Genomic DNA, 18,510 nt, shown 5'->3' with positions numbered 1-18,510 from the left:
CACATGGTGAGAAATAAAGATAACCACAGAAAATAGTATCCTTTTCTGAAGGATAAAAGATTAACTAATGATTAAATAATACATATATAACATCTGGTATGTATATAGCACTTTCTTGACACTCAACAAATATAAGTGTTTCAGACAGTTTTCTGAAATCATAACTGATTGGTTTAAGAAAGGTTAATAACTTTGAGTACCACATCTTATTCTTAATTTCCTAATGCTGTACTTTGCTATATCCTCAAATATAGCTACAGTTTAAAAATTCTATTCTTTGAGAAGTATTCCATTATAGAGAGATTTTGTGTATGAAGCCGTTCCCAGATGCTTTTGGTATAGTCAGAGTGCTTTGTTAGTTTGCTTATAAGGAATTTACTAAAGTGCCTTTTCCAGTTCTTTTGATTCATAATCTTTTTTTTAAAATATTTTATTTATTTTTTTGCTGTGTTGGGTCTTAGTTGCGGCACGTGGGATCTTTTGTTGTGGCATGTGGCCTCTTCACCGTGGTGTGCAGGCTTCTCTCTAGCGCATGGGCTCATTAGTTGCAGTGTGCAGGCTCTCTAGTAGCGTGTGGGCAGGCTCAGTAGTTGTGGTGTGAGGGCTCCAGAGTGCATGGGTTCTGTAGTTGTGGCATGCAGGGTTAGTTGCCCTATGGCATGTGGGTTCTTAGTTTCCTGACCAGGGATCGAACCAGCGTCCCCTGCATTGCAATATGGATTCTCAACCACTGGACCACCAGGGAAGTCCCTGATTCATAATCTATTGCTTTCATATTGTTTCCACTGTACATAGAATGGAATTGTAGTTAACCTAGTCAGAGCATTAGTTATCTATTTTTGAAACTGTGCGACAGTTATTTTCTTTCAAGATAAGTGTTCACCGCACACCTCCTGTGTGCCAGGTCCTGTTCTAGATGGGGATGCAGGGGTGAAAAGAGCAAAAAAGTCCCTTCTTCTAGGGTTTTTAATGCCATCTCAAACATCTGCACATCGCCATTAAAATTTTTTTTTTACTTAAGTAGCCTCTCAAGTCAACACCAAGTTAAAATAACGTGACGTGACACTTTGCACTTTCCTTCAGAATACATTTTTTCCCTTAGCAATTCACCTCCGAGAGTCTTGCGATCAATTTTTTAAAATTTCTTGACCGTTAAATTAAGGCTGCGACATCCAACAAAGTACTCGTTTTAACAAAACATTAGTAGAACAAAACAATTAAGAGCTTTCCTTTATGATTATTATGAAATTTATTTATAATTTCATAGGTTTTTATCCTACCTTCAGTTCTTTTTTGTTTTTTAAAGACACATTTATTCAGCGTCGTGATCATACTATTACAGTTAGCAATCAACAGCATGAGTGCAAAAAAAAAAAACCTACATTAAATAAAACCCTTTGTTGGAATGCTTTACACTTTCCGCAGAACAGAAACTAAAATAACCTGTTATACAACTAGGCACAAATACAGCCCTTGAGTTTTTTTTGCCCATACACATGAGTATTGTCTAAAACATGTCTTCTTTGTAGCAGCTAGACCCTGCCACCGCTGTGCTTGGCCGAGTTCACAAATCTCTTGTAACCTGTAGCTTCCCTGTCACTCTCCTGGCTCTCCTCTCCTGCTAAACTTTGTTTCCTGGCAGTAATTAAAACCTTCTGCCACTGCCGTAGCTACTGCTGCTGCTGGAATTACCATAGCCACCTTGGTTTCGTGGTTTGGCAAAGTATTGGCCTCCACCACCATAGGGGCCAGAACTTCTGCCTCCAAAGTTTCCTCCTTTCATGGGTCCAAAATTTGAAGATTGATTGTTGTAATTGCCAAAATCATTGTAGCTTCCGCCACCTCCAAAATGGCTTCCGTCATTACCAAATCCATTACTGCCATCCCCACTGCCACCATATCCCCCACCACCATGGCTGCCACCAAAGGCATCTCGACCACTGACGTTCCCTCCACGAGCAGAGTTGTCATTCCCACCAAAACCCCCTCCACGACCACCACCAAATTTTCCAGAACCACTTCGACCTCTTTGGCTGGATGAAGCGCTAGCCTTCTCTTGCTTAGATAGGGCTTTCCTTACTTCACAGTTGTGGCCGTTCACTGTGTGGTATTTCTGAATGACAGTCTTGTCTGCGGCGTCATGGTCATCAAAGGTTACAAAAGCAAAGCCTCTGTTTTTGCCACTGCCTCAGTCAGTCATGATTTCAATCACTTCAGTTCTCCCACACTGTTCAAAATAATCTCTTAGGTGATGTTCTTCAGTGTCTTCTTTAATGCCACCAACAAAAATTTTTTTCACGGTTAAGTGGGCACCAGGTCTTTGAGAATCTTCTCTTGAGACGGCCCTCTTTGGTTCCCCAACTCTTCCATCCACCTCGTGTGGCCTCGCGTCCATGGCTGCATCCACCTCCTCTGCAATGGCATACGTGACAAACCCGAAGCCTCTGGAGCACCTGGTGTTTGGACCCCTCGTTACCACACAGTCTGTGAGCGCTGCCCGCTGCTCAGGTGGCTCCTCAGATTCGCATCAATTGTTTCAAAGCTCAGACGTCTGATGAGGAGCTTCTGCAGCTGTTCGGGCTCTTTGGGAGACTGACTTAGACACGACGGCAGTAGAGGGGAGAGGCTTCAATGATGCTTACTTGGCGGCATCCACGGGCAGAAAGGTTATCCTACCTTCAGTTCTGATTGTAATTCTTATACTCAGTATTAATAAGTAAGAACCGATCTTGTACTGGTCATCTGTCTATTCAGATTTTCTATTTCTTCATGATTCAGTCTTGGAAGACTGTGTGTATCTAGGGATTTATCCATTTCTTCTAGGTTATCCAATTTTTTGGTGTATAATTGTTGATCATACTCTTTTGTCTTTTTTTTTGGCTGTGTTGGGTCTTCATTGCTGCGCACGGGCTTTCTCTAGTTGCAGTGAGTGGGGGCTACTTTTCGTTGTGGTGCACAGGTTTCTCATTGTGGTGGCTTCTCTTGTTGCAGAGCATGGGCTCTAGGCACGCGGGCTTCAGTAGGTGTGGTATGTGGGCTCAGTAGTTGTACCTCGCAGGCTCTAGAGCTCAGGCTCAGTAGTTGTGGCACATGGGTTTAGTTGCTCCACGGCAACTAAATGTGGGATCTTCCCAGACCAGGGCTCGAATCCATGTCCCCTGCATTGGCAGGCGGATTCTTAACCACTGCGCCACCAGGGAAGCCCCTGATCATACTCTTTTAGGGTCCTTTGTATTTCTGTGGTATCAGTAGTGACTTCTCTTTCATTTTTGATTTTATTCACTTGAGCCCTCTCTTTTTTTCTTTCTGAGTCTGGCTAAATTGTCGATTTTATTTACCTTTTCAGAAAACCAGCTCTTAGTATCACTGATCTTTTCTATTGTTTTTTTAGTCTTATTTCATTTATTTCTTCTCTGACCTTTATTATTTCCTTTCTTCTACTAACTTTGGGCTTTGCATGTTCTTCTTTTTCTAGTTCCTTTAGGTGTAATGTTAGATTGTTTATTTGAGATTTTTCTCGTTTCTTGAGGAAGGCCTGTATCACTGTACACTTCCCTCTTAAAACTGCTTTTTTTGTGTCGCATAGATTTTGGACAGTTGTGGTTCCATTTTCACTTGTCTCAAGGTATTTTTTGATTCTCCTTTGATTTCTTTGTTGACCCATTGGCTGTTTAGTAGCACATGGTTTAGTCTTCATGTGTTTGTGTTTTTTCCAGTTTTCTTGAAATAGCCAAAATTATTATTTTTCTAAGGAGGTTATTATATTAACCATATAAATCTATAGCTTAAGCCTTGTGTGTGGATTTAGCAAGATTATTTTTATGGTTGTGATAAAAAGATTAAATGAAAGATTATTAATAGGGTTTGAATTATCATGTTCTTTTTGTTTTCCATGTTTCTTGTTGTGTATCTTTTTCTGCTGAGGGTACTGATGAGGAAAGGAAAGAACTTAATTAAATTCAAAAGAAACATCTCATAGAAGGAGGACTGAAAGAAGTGTCCCACATAGTTTTAGAGATTTCTGTGCCTTTGCCATATGCATGCACAACTGATGGGGATTGGGATGCTAAAGATGATAAGGATGGTGGTGGGGATGAGAAGTGTGATAGTTAAGTATCTACCAAGTGCTATATACATACTAGATGTTTTATATGTATTATATGTATTACTTAATCATTATTTAATCCTTTGAAGTGGGTATTTTTATTTATTTATTTATTGCGGTACGCCGGCCTCTGTGCCACCAGGGAAGCCCTGAAGTGGGTATTTTTACACTCTTACAAATGAGGAAGCTAAGGTTTACAAAGGTAAAATAACTCACTCAGTCACATAATTGTGATGATAATAATGGTTTTCAGTACTCTAACATTTCATACCATTTTAACATTGAAATACTAGTGGTTTTATTGGTATAATGAAGTTATTTTAGTTTTTAAAACTTAAAAAATTTGTTTTAATTAAAAAAAATCTAAAATCTGTATTCTTGGTCTTTAGATATATATAGCATTATATGCTGCATTATATGCTCTGTTTAATGCTAACAGAGGTGCACGTTTGAGCATCTGTGGAATAAGTGCAAATGACAAACCTATCTCACTTTTAAATAAGATTATCAGTACTTATACTGATATCTTCAATATCATGTGGAAAAGACACTAAAATTCTAGTATTAACATTTTTTACTCCAGTATTGCAATACTGTCAAATATAAGTGACAGGGGCTTCCCTGGTGGCACAGTGGTTGAGAGTCCGCCTGCCGATGCAGGGGACGTGGGTTCGTGCCCCGGTCCAGGAAGATCCCACATGCCGCGGAGCGGCTGGGCCCGTGAGCCATGGCCGCTGAGCCTGCGCGTCCGGAGGCTGTGCTCCGCAATGGGAGAGGCCACGACAGTGAGAGGCCCGCATACCGCAAAAAAAAAAAAAAAAAGTGACAAAGCCAGGGTGCAAATCCAGGCATGGGAAACTGCAGAGTCCTGTGGCCTCCAAGCTAGTAGTACTCCAAGTAGTCCATCTGCAGATTGTTCAGTATTGGTCTGCAGTGAGATAAAGGTAAATGGGAGCACAGCTTCTCTCATCAACAAAGTCTTGCATGAAAACATCATCAGCTGAATCTAATAATGTGCTTCATGGTGCAGGCTGACAACAGTCTGTGAGTGGTACTGGTCCACAGACCACATTTTGAGTAGCGCTGCTCTAAGCTACAATGCCTCTGTGAATACTTAGTTTAATTAAAACAAAATGTGTTTATGTCAACAATTTATCGCCAAGATAAAGAAAATAATTAATCATAGTCTGCATAACTTACAAATGACCTCACCTTAACTTTTTTATGTCACATAAGAGGTACTTACTTAGTGTAACGCTAAAGTACAGCATACAAATCTAATATATGTTTGCTTGTTTGATCAGGATTAAATTGAAATACTCTGGTATTTTATATTAGTAAACTCTTCAAAAAATTTTAATGCTGTCTATGGATAACTTTACCTAGAGAGGAAAAGCCTTATTTAAGGTAATTAAAATAGTAATTACAATGGTTGGTCACTCTCAGGGAAAATGGTATCATTTCTGATCATCTTAACTCAGGGATTAATGATTTAGGCTGCAGCTGGATATTAAAGATGAGCACAGTGGAATACTATGCAGTCATATAGAAAGAACAAATCTATGAGAAAACACCTCTAAGATACGTTAAACAGAAAAAAAGGGGAGGTGGAGAATAGTCTACCTAGAACATAAAGTTACTTATGTGCATATAAATTATTTCTCAAGGAATATTTAAGAAATTGGTAATTTTGGTTCAGGAAACAGGACAGGTAGATTAGGCGTCTGAGAGAAGAGTCATTTTAAATATAAGTTTAGTTTTGTATTGTTTTAATTTTTATTATGTACATAAAATATTTTAAAATTAAAACAATAAAAAAAGCAACGATGTCAATTTTGTTCTGTTTGGCTGTCAGCACCAGGAAGTCTCATTATTCTTTATATCTGGTGAAAATTATGATATTTGCTTGACTGTAAAAGTAGAAATGTAGAAAACAGTTGTGAAACTATCAAGAATAAATTAAAATCTAGGCAAAAATGCCTACCTGCGTCATTAAATGAAAAGTTTAAGTTTAGTGGAGGGATATGAGAGGTGCAGTTTTTCATTTTGAAATATTCATATGATCCCAGGTCTTACAGAAGAAGCAACAAAATAGTAAGAAATTGGCATCACTGTCGATCCAAAATGAGAAACGTGCTAATGAACTAGAGCAGAATGTAGATCACATGAAGCATCAAAAGGTACAGCTGCAAAAAAGACTTCAAGAAGAAAATGAGAAAAGGAAGCAACTGGATGCAGAAATTAAGCGGGGTCAACAAAAAATCAAAGTAATATTGTCATACTTTCCTGCTAAGCATAATATGAAATGTTCAATGGCTCAGAGCTAATGTAACCAAGGTCTTGATTCAGTTGGCTTGTGAGGTATCTCACCTTGGCCTGTCCTTGGCTGCTGTCCTCATTCACTTTAAAACTTTGTTGATCTACATAGTAAAAGCTATTTATTGAATTCTGAGTACTGTCTTGAAGGCTTTGACTTCCCAAAAGAAAGTGCCGTGATAATTTCTGTAACTAGGATCTTAACTTCAGTTGAGGCTGTCAAAAACACAAATTTATAAAGCTGACTTTCTAAAAAAATATCTAACATTTGAATAGGATTTGCCATTTTCAAAGTGCTTTGACATGCATTGTCCATGTGGCAGCATAGAAAAAAGTACAAGGTAAAATGGTACCATTTCATTCATAGTGTGCAGGAAAGTGATCAGACCTGTATGCCCAGCCGTTCTATAGAATGGATTGGGCTGGGGAGGAACTAGTGGTGTCAGCCTGGGCTCTGGAGCCAGGCTTGCATGTATTCAATCCCAACTCTCTCACTTCCTGGCTAGATAAGATCATTTACTGAGAAAATCACTTACCCTCTCTGTGTCTGTTTATTCTTATCTAAGATGGCCTTATCATACTTGCCTCAGTAGGGCTCTTTTGAAGAAGAGAATGATGATAATGATCATAATAACAACAACAAACACTTATCTAGCACTGTGTACCAGGCTCTGTTCTGTTCAAATGTTAAGCCAGACCCAAGGTTTGGAACATAATTGGAGATTTCCTAGATTTTAAACTTTGGAAAACTTTGGAAAATAATATATTCTCAGACCTTCAAAAAAAAAATGACAGAATTTAGGGAACTTAAAAGAGCATGTAAGCCAAATTACTGATTCTTTTTTTTTTAATCAGCTTTATTGAGATATACTTCACATATCATACAGTTCACCCATGTAAAGCGTACAGTGAGTTTTGGTATATTACATTATTGATTTTTATAAAATAATATAACATGAAATTGACCATTTTAACTTTGTTTAAGCATATAGCTCAGTGCCATTAATTACATTCGGTGTTGTGCAACCATCACCACTGTCTTTTTCCAAAACTTTTTCATCACCCTTAATAGACACTTGGTAACCATTAGCAATAATTCCCTTTTCCCTCTTCCCCCCAAGCCCCTGGTAACCCTAATCTACTTCTCTCTTTATGAATTTGCCTATTCTAGATATTTCATAAAAGTGAAATCATACAATATTTGTCCTGTATCTGGATTTTTTCATTTAGCATCATGTTTTCAAGGTTCAGCCATGTTGTAGTATATATCAGAACTTCATTCCTTCTTATGGCTGGGTAATATTCCATTGCATACACAACATTTTGTTTCTGCATTTATCTGATAGGCACTTGGGTTGTTTCCACGTTTTGGCTATCGAATAATGCTGTGATAAACATTGGCATAGAAGTAACTGTTCAAGTGCCTGCTTTCAATTTGGAATTGAAATACCTAGGTGTGGAATTGCTGGGTCATATGCTAATTCTATGCTTAGCTTTTTGAGGAACCACCAACTGTTTCTGATAGTGGCAGCACCATTTTACATTCCCACCAGCAATGTATGAGAGGTCTGATTTCTCTGCACGTTCATCAACACTTGTCATTTTCTGTTTCTTTTTTATTATAGTCATCCAAGTACATGTGAAGTGGAATCTCGTTGTGGTTTTGATTTTCATTTCCATAATGACTAATGGTATTGAACACCTTTTCATGTGCTTATTGCCCGTTTGTATATCTTCTTTGGAGAAATGTCTTTTCAAGTTCTTTGTCTACTTTTTAATTGGGTTGTCTCTTTGTTGTTGAGTTGTGGGAATTCATTATGTATTCTGGACATTAAACTTTATCAGATACATGACTTCCAAATATTTTTTTCCATTCTGTAGATTATCTTTACATTTTCTTTTTTTTTTTAATTTTATTTATTTATTTATTTTTGGCTGTGTTAGATCTTCATTTCTGTGCGAGGGCTTTCTCTAGTTGTGGTGAGCGGGGGCCACTCTTCATCGTGGTGCACGGACCTCTCATTCTCATGGCCTCTCCTGTTGCGGAGCACAGGCTCCAGACGCACAGGCTCAGTAGTTGTGGCTCACGGGCCCAGTTGCTCCGTGGCATGTGGGATCTTCCCAGACCAGGGCTCGAACTTGTGTCCCCTGCATTGGCAGGCAGATTCTCAACCAGAGAAGCCCTTTACATTTTCTTGATAATATTCTTTGATGCACCAAAGTTTTACATTTTTTATGAAGTTCCAGTTTATCTATTTTTCCTTTTGTTGCTTGTGCTTTTAGTATCATATCTAAGAATCCGTTGCCAAATCTAAGGTCATAAGGATTTACCCCTATGTTTTCTTCTGGAATCTTATGGTTTTAGCTCTTATATTTAGGTTCCTGGTCCATTTTGAGTTAATTTTTGTATATGGTGTGAGGTAGGGGTCCATCTTCATTCTTTTGCATGTGGAAATCCAGTTGTTCCAGCACCATCTATTGAAAAGACTATTCTTTCCCTGTTTAATGGACTTGGTACCCTTGTCAAAAATCAATTGGCTGTAGATTTATGGATTTATTTCTAAACTTTCAGTTCTATTCCATTTGTCTATATGTCTATCCTTGTGCAAGTACACACTGTTTTGATTACAGTAGCTTTGCAGTAGATTTTGGGAAGTAAGTCCTCCAACTTTGCACTTTTTCAGGATTGTTTTGGCTATTTGAGGACTCTTGAAATTCCACATGAATTTAAGGGTCAGCTTTTCCATTTCTGCAAAAAAGGCCATTGGAATTTTTTTTTAATGCTTTAATTGTGTTTAATGCATGGTTCTTTTTTTTTTACAGCAGCACTCAACAAATTTTTATTTTCAAATTATTCCTTTTACGACGATCTGTTCTTCGGTTTTTCTCTGTAGATCCACTTTTTAAAAATTTATTTATTTTCTTTATTTTTTTGGCTGCATCTGGTCTTAGTTGAGGCATGCAGGATCTTTCGTTGTGGTGCAGGCTCTTTGTTGTGGCACAATGGCTTCTCTCTAGTTGTGGTATGTGGGCTTCTCTCTAGTTGTGGCATGCAGGTTTTCTCTCTAGTTGTGGTGCGTGGGTTCCAGGGTGCGTGGACTCTGTAATATGCAGCACACAGGCTCTCTCATTGAGGCGCGCAAGCTCAGTAGTTGTGGCGCGTGGGCTTAGTTGCCCTGCGGCATGTGGGATCTTAGTTCCCTGACCAGGGATTGAATGCAAGTCCCCTGCATTGGAAAGCGGATTCTTTACCACTGGACCACCAGGGAAGTCCCAGCCATTGGATTTTTTTTTTTTTTTTGCAGTACACAGGCCTTTCACTGTTGTGGCCTCTCCCGTTGCGGAGCACAGGCTCCGGATGCGCAGGCTCAGTGGCCATGGCTCACAGGCCCAGCTGCTCCATGGCATGTGGGATCCACCCAGACTGGGGCACGAACCCGTGTCCCCTGCATTGGCAGGCGGACTCTCAACCACTGTGCCACCAGGGAAGCCTGCGGCCATTGGAATTTTGATATGGATTGTGTTGACTATGTAGATCTCTTAGTGTAGTATTGGCATCATGACAATATTAAGTTTTCCTATCCATGAGGATGGGGCATCTTTTCATTTATTTAAATCTTCTTTAATTTCTTTCAGAATGTTTTATAATTTTTAGTGTACTAGTCTTTTACCTCCTTGGTTAAATTTATTCCCAGATATTTTATTATTTTAGATGTTATTATAAATGGAATTGCTTTCTTAATTTCCTTGAGTTACTCATTCTAAATAATAATGGTAATAATCATTATTATAGCAGTAAATAATATTTATTATTTGTCTTCAGTCAGTACTGTGCTAAGCACTTATGTGCTTTATCTCATTTGTCTTTTTCTCTTCCTGTATTTTCATCTTTTCCTTTTCTCCTAGATTCTTTCTTTAAACATCTTAGACTTTTCTCATCCTAAAATTATTCTCCTTCAACTTTATACTTCTCTCTCTCACTTCTCCCCTTTATAACCAAACTTCTTGGAAAAGTTTACTATATTTGATTCTGTTTCCTTTCCTTTCATTTGTTCTCTTCTCCTCTCCAGTCTGGTTTCTGGGTCTTGGCTGTACCGTTCACTTCAAAGCTCTTGAGAAGTTCACTAGTGCTCTCTCTGTCACACCTCAGCTGCATCCACCATAGTTCACCACTCCCTCCATCTTGAAATATTTCCCCCTTTGCCTTTGTGAAATTATACTCACCTTGTTTTTTCTTCTCTGATTGCTTGTTCTTTGTCTTTGCTAGCTTATTCTACACTATCGTTTCCTACCTATGGAAATTACTCAGGGCTCTAGCCTATGCCCTTGTATCTTCCATACTCTGTCCTGGGTGACCTCTCACCTTGTCTTTTTCCATGACTGCAGTTTAACTCTGACGACTCCCAGATTTAATCCTTAATACCAGGTTTGCCATTTGAGCTCTGGATTCATATATCCAACCATTGACATCTTTATTAGGTTGTCTTATAGGTGAATTCCCTTACTCACCTCGCCACTATTCCTCCTCCCTGCTCCCTTCATGGGAGAGAAAATATAGTTTTCCAGTGTACTTTACATGACATTTCAATGCATTCAGATGGGTAAGCTAGAAATTTAGCAGTCATCCTTGACTCTGTCCTCTTCCTCATTACGCATATCCAATGAATCACAAAATCCTATAAATTGAGTCTTCTAAATATCTTGAATCTGTTCAATTCTCATTTCGCTGACAACAGCCTAGTCTGTTCGTTCCTGTCCTTCCTCCAGTGTGAGGATCAGGCCTGCCTGTCAGTCCTGTGGTCTTTGGGTCTCAGCTTCTCATCTCTCATGAACCCTGGCTTAAAGCAACAAGACATAGCACTCTCTAAATCTATGTTTAGGGAAAAGAAAAATACTTTTGAGCAGAATGCATTGTCTGCTGAAATGCAACTCTGCCTGTAACTTAAACTTTTTACATTCTTATCTAGGGTAATTTTGTTCCTTCTCTCATTCTAGGGAAATGTGACCCATTTAAGGGGAGAATGAGTATTCCAGAGAAAGGAACAGTCTGCCCCGAAGATATATTGAAGTTTCTACTACTTAATGCAAAAGCAAAACCTGCTCAGAGTCCTAAGGGATATCTTGTCTTCTGTTTGGAGCTAACTGTTTAACATTCCATTTTTCACTTGACTAAACCATTTCCAGAGAATACTATGACTTCTGCATAGGTTCTCCATGTTCTTCTGCATGTTCTTCTGCATAGGTTCTTCAGTTATTAACTGAAGACTATGGATGAGCTATAAAGGAAAGGTATAGGAACCCCTGAAATGTGACCTGGGATTTTTACTTCTCTAAGCACCAATTTCCTCATCTATAAAATGGGATTTATAATGGTATCTGTTTCATAGGATTATTGTGAGGATTAAATGGGATAATTAAATAGATGTAAAAAGCATAGCACAGTACCTGGTAGACAGTTATTTTACTATTATAATAGAGATTACAATATAAGGTAAAGGTAATTATGTCTAGAGCAACATGCAAAAGAGGGGATTAGACCACCTGCAGTACACTTTCAAAGCATTTGTAGAAGAATAGGAATAGTAGGCAGTCAGCTCCAGTATAAGGTGCCTTTATTTCAGCATCCTGAAGTTGCTGTGACTGTGACAGGGGCTAACTTATAACTGTGAACTAGAGCTAGGGAAGCATGAAAAATTAATGGGTAGTAAATATAACAGGGTCCAAATGCACTCATAATTCAACTCAAGTGGGCATAGAAAATTTATCTAGTCTATAGCAGACCTGTGTTCCTTATGACACCCCTCCCACCCTGCCCTGCCCAAACCATGTCACGAGAATTTCTGGAAATATCATGGGAACTAACCAAATTACCAGTCTGTCCAAACCTTATTCTGATAGTTTAAACATTTCCTTCAAATAATTCTCAGTTCTCTTGAATAAGAATATTCAGTCTCTTGGCCTCTTCCTCCCCATGATTCTCAAAGATAGAGTCTGGTATATGTGGTGTTCTGGTGTGTAGCTTTATTGCATCACATGGTGTTGAAGGGGAAGGGACTTTCTGAGTTTCATTTGGTCCTTGGATGTGACTGGCTGGAATCTGCTCTCTCTTGTTCACCTTTCCCTGCTGGCACTTGATATGAAGCCAGTATAGTTCATAGATTGGTCTCACTTTCAGCTTAGAGCCTGGAGGTGCTTTGGCTTCATCTCATCTCCTAATGGCATTATAAATCCCTGTTGAGACTATTAGATCTTCCATCTAGCTTGCTAGCCCAGTGGCCTGTCCTCACCTTCAGTTTTGGGGTCAATTCCCCACAATAACTGACCCCTATTTGTTCTCAACTCAGGATCCTCATCATCTGAGGCCAAGAAGTCCAATTAGTCTCTGTTTCCTGATCGTACTTCTCTGTTCTTTCAGCAAGACTGGGCAGATCCATGTGTGTGTGAGGCCTCTGCGCTGCAGTCCTCATTTTCTCCGTCTGCTCTCAGTGATACCTTTGTTTATCATCCCCTTTCTGGGCCAAAACTCAGAGAGAAGAAAATTGGGACACACATCTTTTTTACTGTCTCTTTTCTCCTTTCTGCCATTTCCAGGGCTGGAAAATGGTAGACTTCCCTTTTACTTCCTTTTTATCAGTACTTCTGAAATTACCTATGGAAAAGATACAAGTTTCATTTTATTATTAATTTGTCACAGCCCAATACCTTTGTAAAACAAGAACTAGTAGAAAAATGAAATAAAAACTAAAATATACAAGTCTATCTTTTAATTATTAGATTCAACAGACATAAAATTATTCTGTTAAATTTTTGTAAAAGGTTCTAAACACTTACTTTTAATTTCTGTACTTATCCATCGTGGACCAGTAAGGAATAGCAGTGTGGACCAGTTCACTTTGAGTTCATGGCCTCCTTCCTGATTCCTGCTAAGCTTTGGTGGTGGATGGCAACATCGTCTCTAAACCCCAGTAGAACACAAGGGCCCTCTTGACATGACTCTTAAGATGTGAATGGAAACTAAAGGAATTTGGAAAATACTCTTCAGAGGACCATGATCAATCTTGAAAGACTATTTTCATGCTGCAGAATCTGATTTTTGAATGCTGGAAACTGAATATAACTTTTCTTTTTACATTTCTCCTGTGATAAATTCTAATATCCCCATTGCAGATGGGTGCCTTGGGTGGACTAACTGAAGGTAATGAACTCAGAAAGGCAGAAGAAAAGAGCAAATTTATAATTTTCATACTCTTATCCCTGTTATGCAAATTTGTAACACTGGCAAAGAATGAAAAAAAATACCTAGTTTTTCTAGTAAATCCTGATTTTTACTGTGAGATTTTATTGCTTGAATGAGGGGCTAACATTATTTTCTTCTTAAATGGTCCCAACCTTCATCTACTCGTTTTCTTTCTTTTTGCAACTAAGAAAGTAAATGTTAAAATGATTATCTGCATAAATATTTAATGATGACCATGTAGTAAAAGCAATAAGGTGTTTTCAATTCCTGTTATCTATAGGAACTACAGTTAAAAACAGAACAGGGAGAAGGTCTAAAACTGAAAGCTGAGGACCTTGATGCATTTAAGATGAAAAGGAGAAAAGGTTCGTTTGGAAGTATAGACCAACTCCAGGTTTGTCGATTCTATTTAGTGTTTCCTGGTTTCACTTCAATTTGATGATTGTCTAAGTAGGGGTAAAAAGTGGTGGACTCTGAATAAAATCTTCAAACACTAGATTTTGCCACTCAAGTACAAAATTTCTAATATTTCTTCTGAATTTTTTGTGTTATTAAAAAATTAATTTCCCATCCGGAAATGTGCTGTATTCTTATTTCAGTAGAAATGGGTTTATCTGAATGTTGAGGAATGTAAACATGAAAACTAGATTGTATTTATTCCCATGTCAAGACTGGTTTATTCACCTGGAAACATATATTTCTAAAGATAAGAGATCTCTACTCAAGCACAACCAAATTGTATATGCACCATATATAATATATTAAAAAGCTATTGTTTTAGTGCCACATTTAAAAAATGAAATCCATAGATTAATATCAAAGTTCAAAGAAACAAAGTTTTAATTTTATGTAAATTAGAAATGGCAGTTCTAAAAGTCTTAAAGATTAATGTGCTTAAAACTGTAATTACCCTCAAATGCAAATACATCACCTTAATTCTGAAAAATTTATTTGCTCTCTCTTCTTAAACCTTATATATTTTAATAGTAAAATTTAGGACATGAATGTATTCTCAGTTATTTTACTAGTGTATTTTAGAAATTAGTTGAAGAGCTCTCTCTCTGACGTGCTTGGTAATATTTCTGGGTGGAAGGGTATGTGGGGGAGTAGGTGAGGTAGGAATGCATAGAATAGTTAGACCTGCTTTTCAAAATGTTAAGGATCTAAATTTTAAATGAATACAATAATAGATTCCCACAGCTTGCACTGATTATGTTGGGTTAAAAATAATAATAAAACAAACAAACAGAGACCTTCATGCTTTTTAATGTTGTAAAACAACATTTTCCAGAATTTGATTCTAAACAAGAACAAGATTATATATTAATCAATATGACTATCCAAAGACCTTTTAATAGGACATTGATTTGATATGAAGCTCTCTTATAAGAAGAGAGTATTTAAAATTGGAACTGTGTGGTAGGAATATTTATTATAAGAAAAGACAAAATAAGAAATTTTCAGAAAAGTTACTAAGATACAGTGAATTGCACAAATCATACCCTTTATTATATCAAATGCAGAAAAATCCATTCATTTATTATTATTTCCCTAAAAAAACCTGTATTATGTTAGCAGACTCCTACCCATTCTTCAAAGCACAGCTAAAATATTGCCTACTCTGTGAGGCTGGCACTGACATTTCTTCCATTTCTCAGACAACCGATCCCTCCTTCCATTTTTGCATACATAGTACCTAGGAGTTTGCTGTATACAACATTTATTATCAACCGTCATAATTTTTTGGTTTCTTTCCTGTTGGAATGGAGCTTACAGAATATGTTATTCATCTTTCAGACCCCACTCACAGTCAAGAAATGTTTGTAGAATATGTTTTAAGTTAATTGCTAGTCTTCATAGGGTCTCATATATGGAGTTTCTAAGGTATAGCTGGATATAACAAAACTAAAGTATTTCTGTAGCTGCTCTGGGATATGCTTCCTGTTCCTAATAATTGTAGAGCTGCTATTTTAGGCCTCAATATTATTTGGATGTGCTCTTGCTTATAGGACCATACTATCTAGGTCTGGATGGAAAACTACATAGCTCTGGACCTGCTTTGCCTTGGCCACTTTGCTCTCTTTTTCTCATGCATATTCACTGTCTTATTGTCTTAATATAGATTTCTAGGGACAGTTTTTATCAAGTTTGAGAAGAACTGGAAAATAGTTCTATATTGATTTGTTTTCTTATTATTTGTTATTTAGGTGGCATTGCTTCATTACTATGTCCCAGTGCAGATGGACACTTGGTAGAGTTCATCTTGGACAATCATTCCATTCACATTTTTGTTTGTACTTATTTCTGGGTATCCTTAACTGAAGAGAATACTGAGATGTTTGTTTTGGAAATCTTTACAGCTCAATTTATTTTATTTTGTAATTATTTGATGTTGACAGGCTACAATGCAGAGTGGATTTCCATGCTCCATCATCTATGTCTTCCACAATGCGTATTCATTTATTCACCTCATTAGTTGATTGATTGAATCAAGAATTCATTTAACATTTTATTGAAAGCCAATCATGGGCCAGGCAGTAGAGCAGGCACTGAGGCTACAGAGGCAAAAAGCACTGTCGCTGCAATCAGTCAAGGAGCTCAAGTAGGGGAGAAAGACTGTAGAACAATCAGTAGTATTAGTGCTATGAGAGAGGTGTGCACCTCTGTAACAGAGAAGATTTCCAGCATGTTCTCAGAACTAACTCTCAATATAAAGAAAACTGTCAGCCTGAAAAATCTCAGACTCAAAACATATTTGTGGAATAAATTTTAATTCCTTATAAAACTACACAGAAAGATGTTAGCTTAGAACCACTTATTTCTTGACAGTTTTGGACAGACACTATTTTATTATTCTCACTGTTCATTTAAGGTATTCCAGATAGTTTTTAAATGTTCATTTAAGGTGTTTTAGTCAATCTGAAGCTATATTATTACCATATAAATTTTATGGTGAAGAAAAATTATAACATTTCTTTGGAATTTTAATGTAGAAATTGGATGAGCAAAAGAAATGGTTAGATGAAGAAGTAGAGAAAGTTCTGAACCAACGCCAAGAATTAGAGGAGCTGGAAGAAGACTTAAAGAAACGGGAGGCCATAGTTTGTAGGAAGGAGGCCCTGTTACAGGAGAAGAGCCATCTGGAAAATAAGAAGTTACGATCTAGTCAGGTATTCTATTTAATATGCTCTTTGATTCTGGTTGTAAGCCTTATAAACTAGGATTTATTTTTCTCTATGAAGTAAATCATACCACTGTAAAGTTAGAAACCAAAAGAAAACTTTTCTGGTTTTCAGTGTATTTCGCTTATTAGTGCTTACTTAATGTCTATCACTAAAATCTATTTTGAAGTAAAATGTTCAATGTTCTACCAAGTATGATTTACTTATTATTAACTTTTGGGGGGTATTTTAAAAATTGTAGTATATTATACATAACATAAAATTTACCGTTTTGACCATTTTAAAGTGTACAATTCAGCGGCATTAATTACATTTACAGTGTGGCACAACCATCACTGTTGTCTATTTCCAAACTTTTTATTGCCTCAAACAGAAACTCTATAACCATTAAGCAATAATTCACCATTTCCCCTGGCAGCCTCTATTATTAACCTTAGTGGATATTTAATTAATTAATTTATTTATTTATTTTGCGGTACGCGGGCCTCTCACTGTTGTGGCGTCTCCCGTTGTGGAGCACAGGCTCCAGACGCGCAGGCTCAGCGACCATGGCTCACGGGCCTAGCTGCTCCGCGGCATGTGGGATCTTCCCGGACCGGGGCACGAACCCATGTCCCCTGCATCAGCAGGCGGACTCTCAACCACTGCGCCACCAGGGAAGCCCCCTTATTGGATATTTTAAAAATTAATTGTACCATTTGATGCTGTAGAGTGAACATTGATAATTTGGAAGAATAGACTTGAAAACGATCTGTCATTTACTACTCACAGTTAGGGGTTTGCAGGTTTCCTGTAAAAGAAAGAAGATTTTGTATAGTGAAGATTTGTTTATTTTTCTAATTAAAAAGACAAGGGAGACTTCTAGTTTTCTAGTTTCAACAAGATGTGATATTTAGGAAGTCAGAACATACTGAGGTAAGCAGAGAGTGCAAATAAAGGAAACCCACAGGAAATCATAGCAAAATTGATTCTTTGAAGGTTGTTTTAATAAAACAGAAGAGAAACTTGAGACATATTTCTGGGTTTCTTTTAAAACAAAAGTCATAAGAATATTACATATTTTTTCAGTATTTAAGAAATACCATAAGATGCGATCATATGCATTTCAGACAAGAAACATGATATAAAAAAGCCTATATTCATAACATATAGAGATTTAACTCAAATGAATGAAAGACCTAGATGTAAGTGCTAAAACTATAAAAGTCTTAGAAGAAAACATAGGTATAACTCTTTGTGACCTTGGGTTAAGCAATGGTTTCTTGGATATTTCACCTAAAGCACAAGCAACAAAAGAAACATTAGATAAATTGGACTTCATCAAAATTAAAAATGTTTGTGATGCAAAGGACATTATCCAGAAAGTGAAAAGATAACCCACAGAATGGGAGAAGATATTTGCAAATCATATGTCTGATAAAGGACTTGTATCTAGAATAGATAAAAAACTCTAACAACTCAATAATAAAAAGACAACCCAATTAAAAAATGGGCAAAGAATATAATAGAAATTTCTTCAAAGAAGATATACAAATGTCCAATAAGCACATAAAAAGATGCTCAACATCATTAGCCGTCAGGTAAATGCAAACTAAAATTTAAATGAGATACTGCTTCACACCCACTAGGATGGCTATAATCAGAAAAATAGATAATAAGTGTTAGTGAGG

The 18,510-nt window shown here is 37.3% G+C and overlaps 1 protein-coding gene and 1 pseudogene across 2 annotated transcripts in view; one reads left to right on the top strand and one right to left on the bottom strand.

The window, feature by feature from the left end:
* The window catches only part of KIF27 (kinesin family member 27), an 88,699-nt gene that overhangs the window by 38,324 nt on the left and 31,865 nt on the right, over nt 1–18,510 (top strand). For both annotated transcript variants that reach the window (XM_060301086.1, XM_060301085.1), the window contains exons 11-13: nt 6,175–6,372; nt 13,939–14,052; nt 16,652–16,828. In XM_060301086.1, coding sequence (XP_060157069.1) covers nt 6,175–6,372; nt 13,939–14,052; nt 16,652–16,828 — 489 coding nt within the window. The remainder of the gene's footprint in view (nt 1–6,174; nt 6,373–13,938; nt 14,053–16,651; nt 16,829–18,510) is intronic.
* Nucleotides 1,646–6,098, bottom strand: LOC115840155 (heterogeneous nuclear ribonucleoprotein A1-like; annotated as a pseudogene).

Source organism: Globicephala melas, chromosome 6 (genome assembly GCF_963455315.2).
Source record: "Globicephala melas chromosome 6, mGloMel1.2, whole genome shotgun sequence".
In the NCBI taxonomy this organism is placed as follows: Eukaryota; Metazoa; Chordata; class Mammalia; order Artiodactyla; family Delphinidae; genus Globicephala; species Globicephala melas.
The sequence above is the reverse complement of the archived record's forward strand: the minus strand, read 5'-3'. Positions and strand labels throughout refer to the sequence as shown.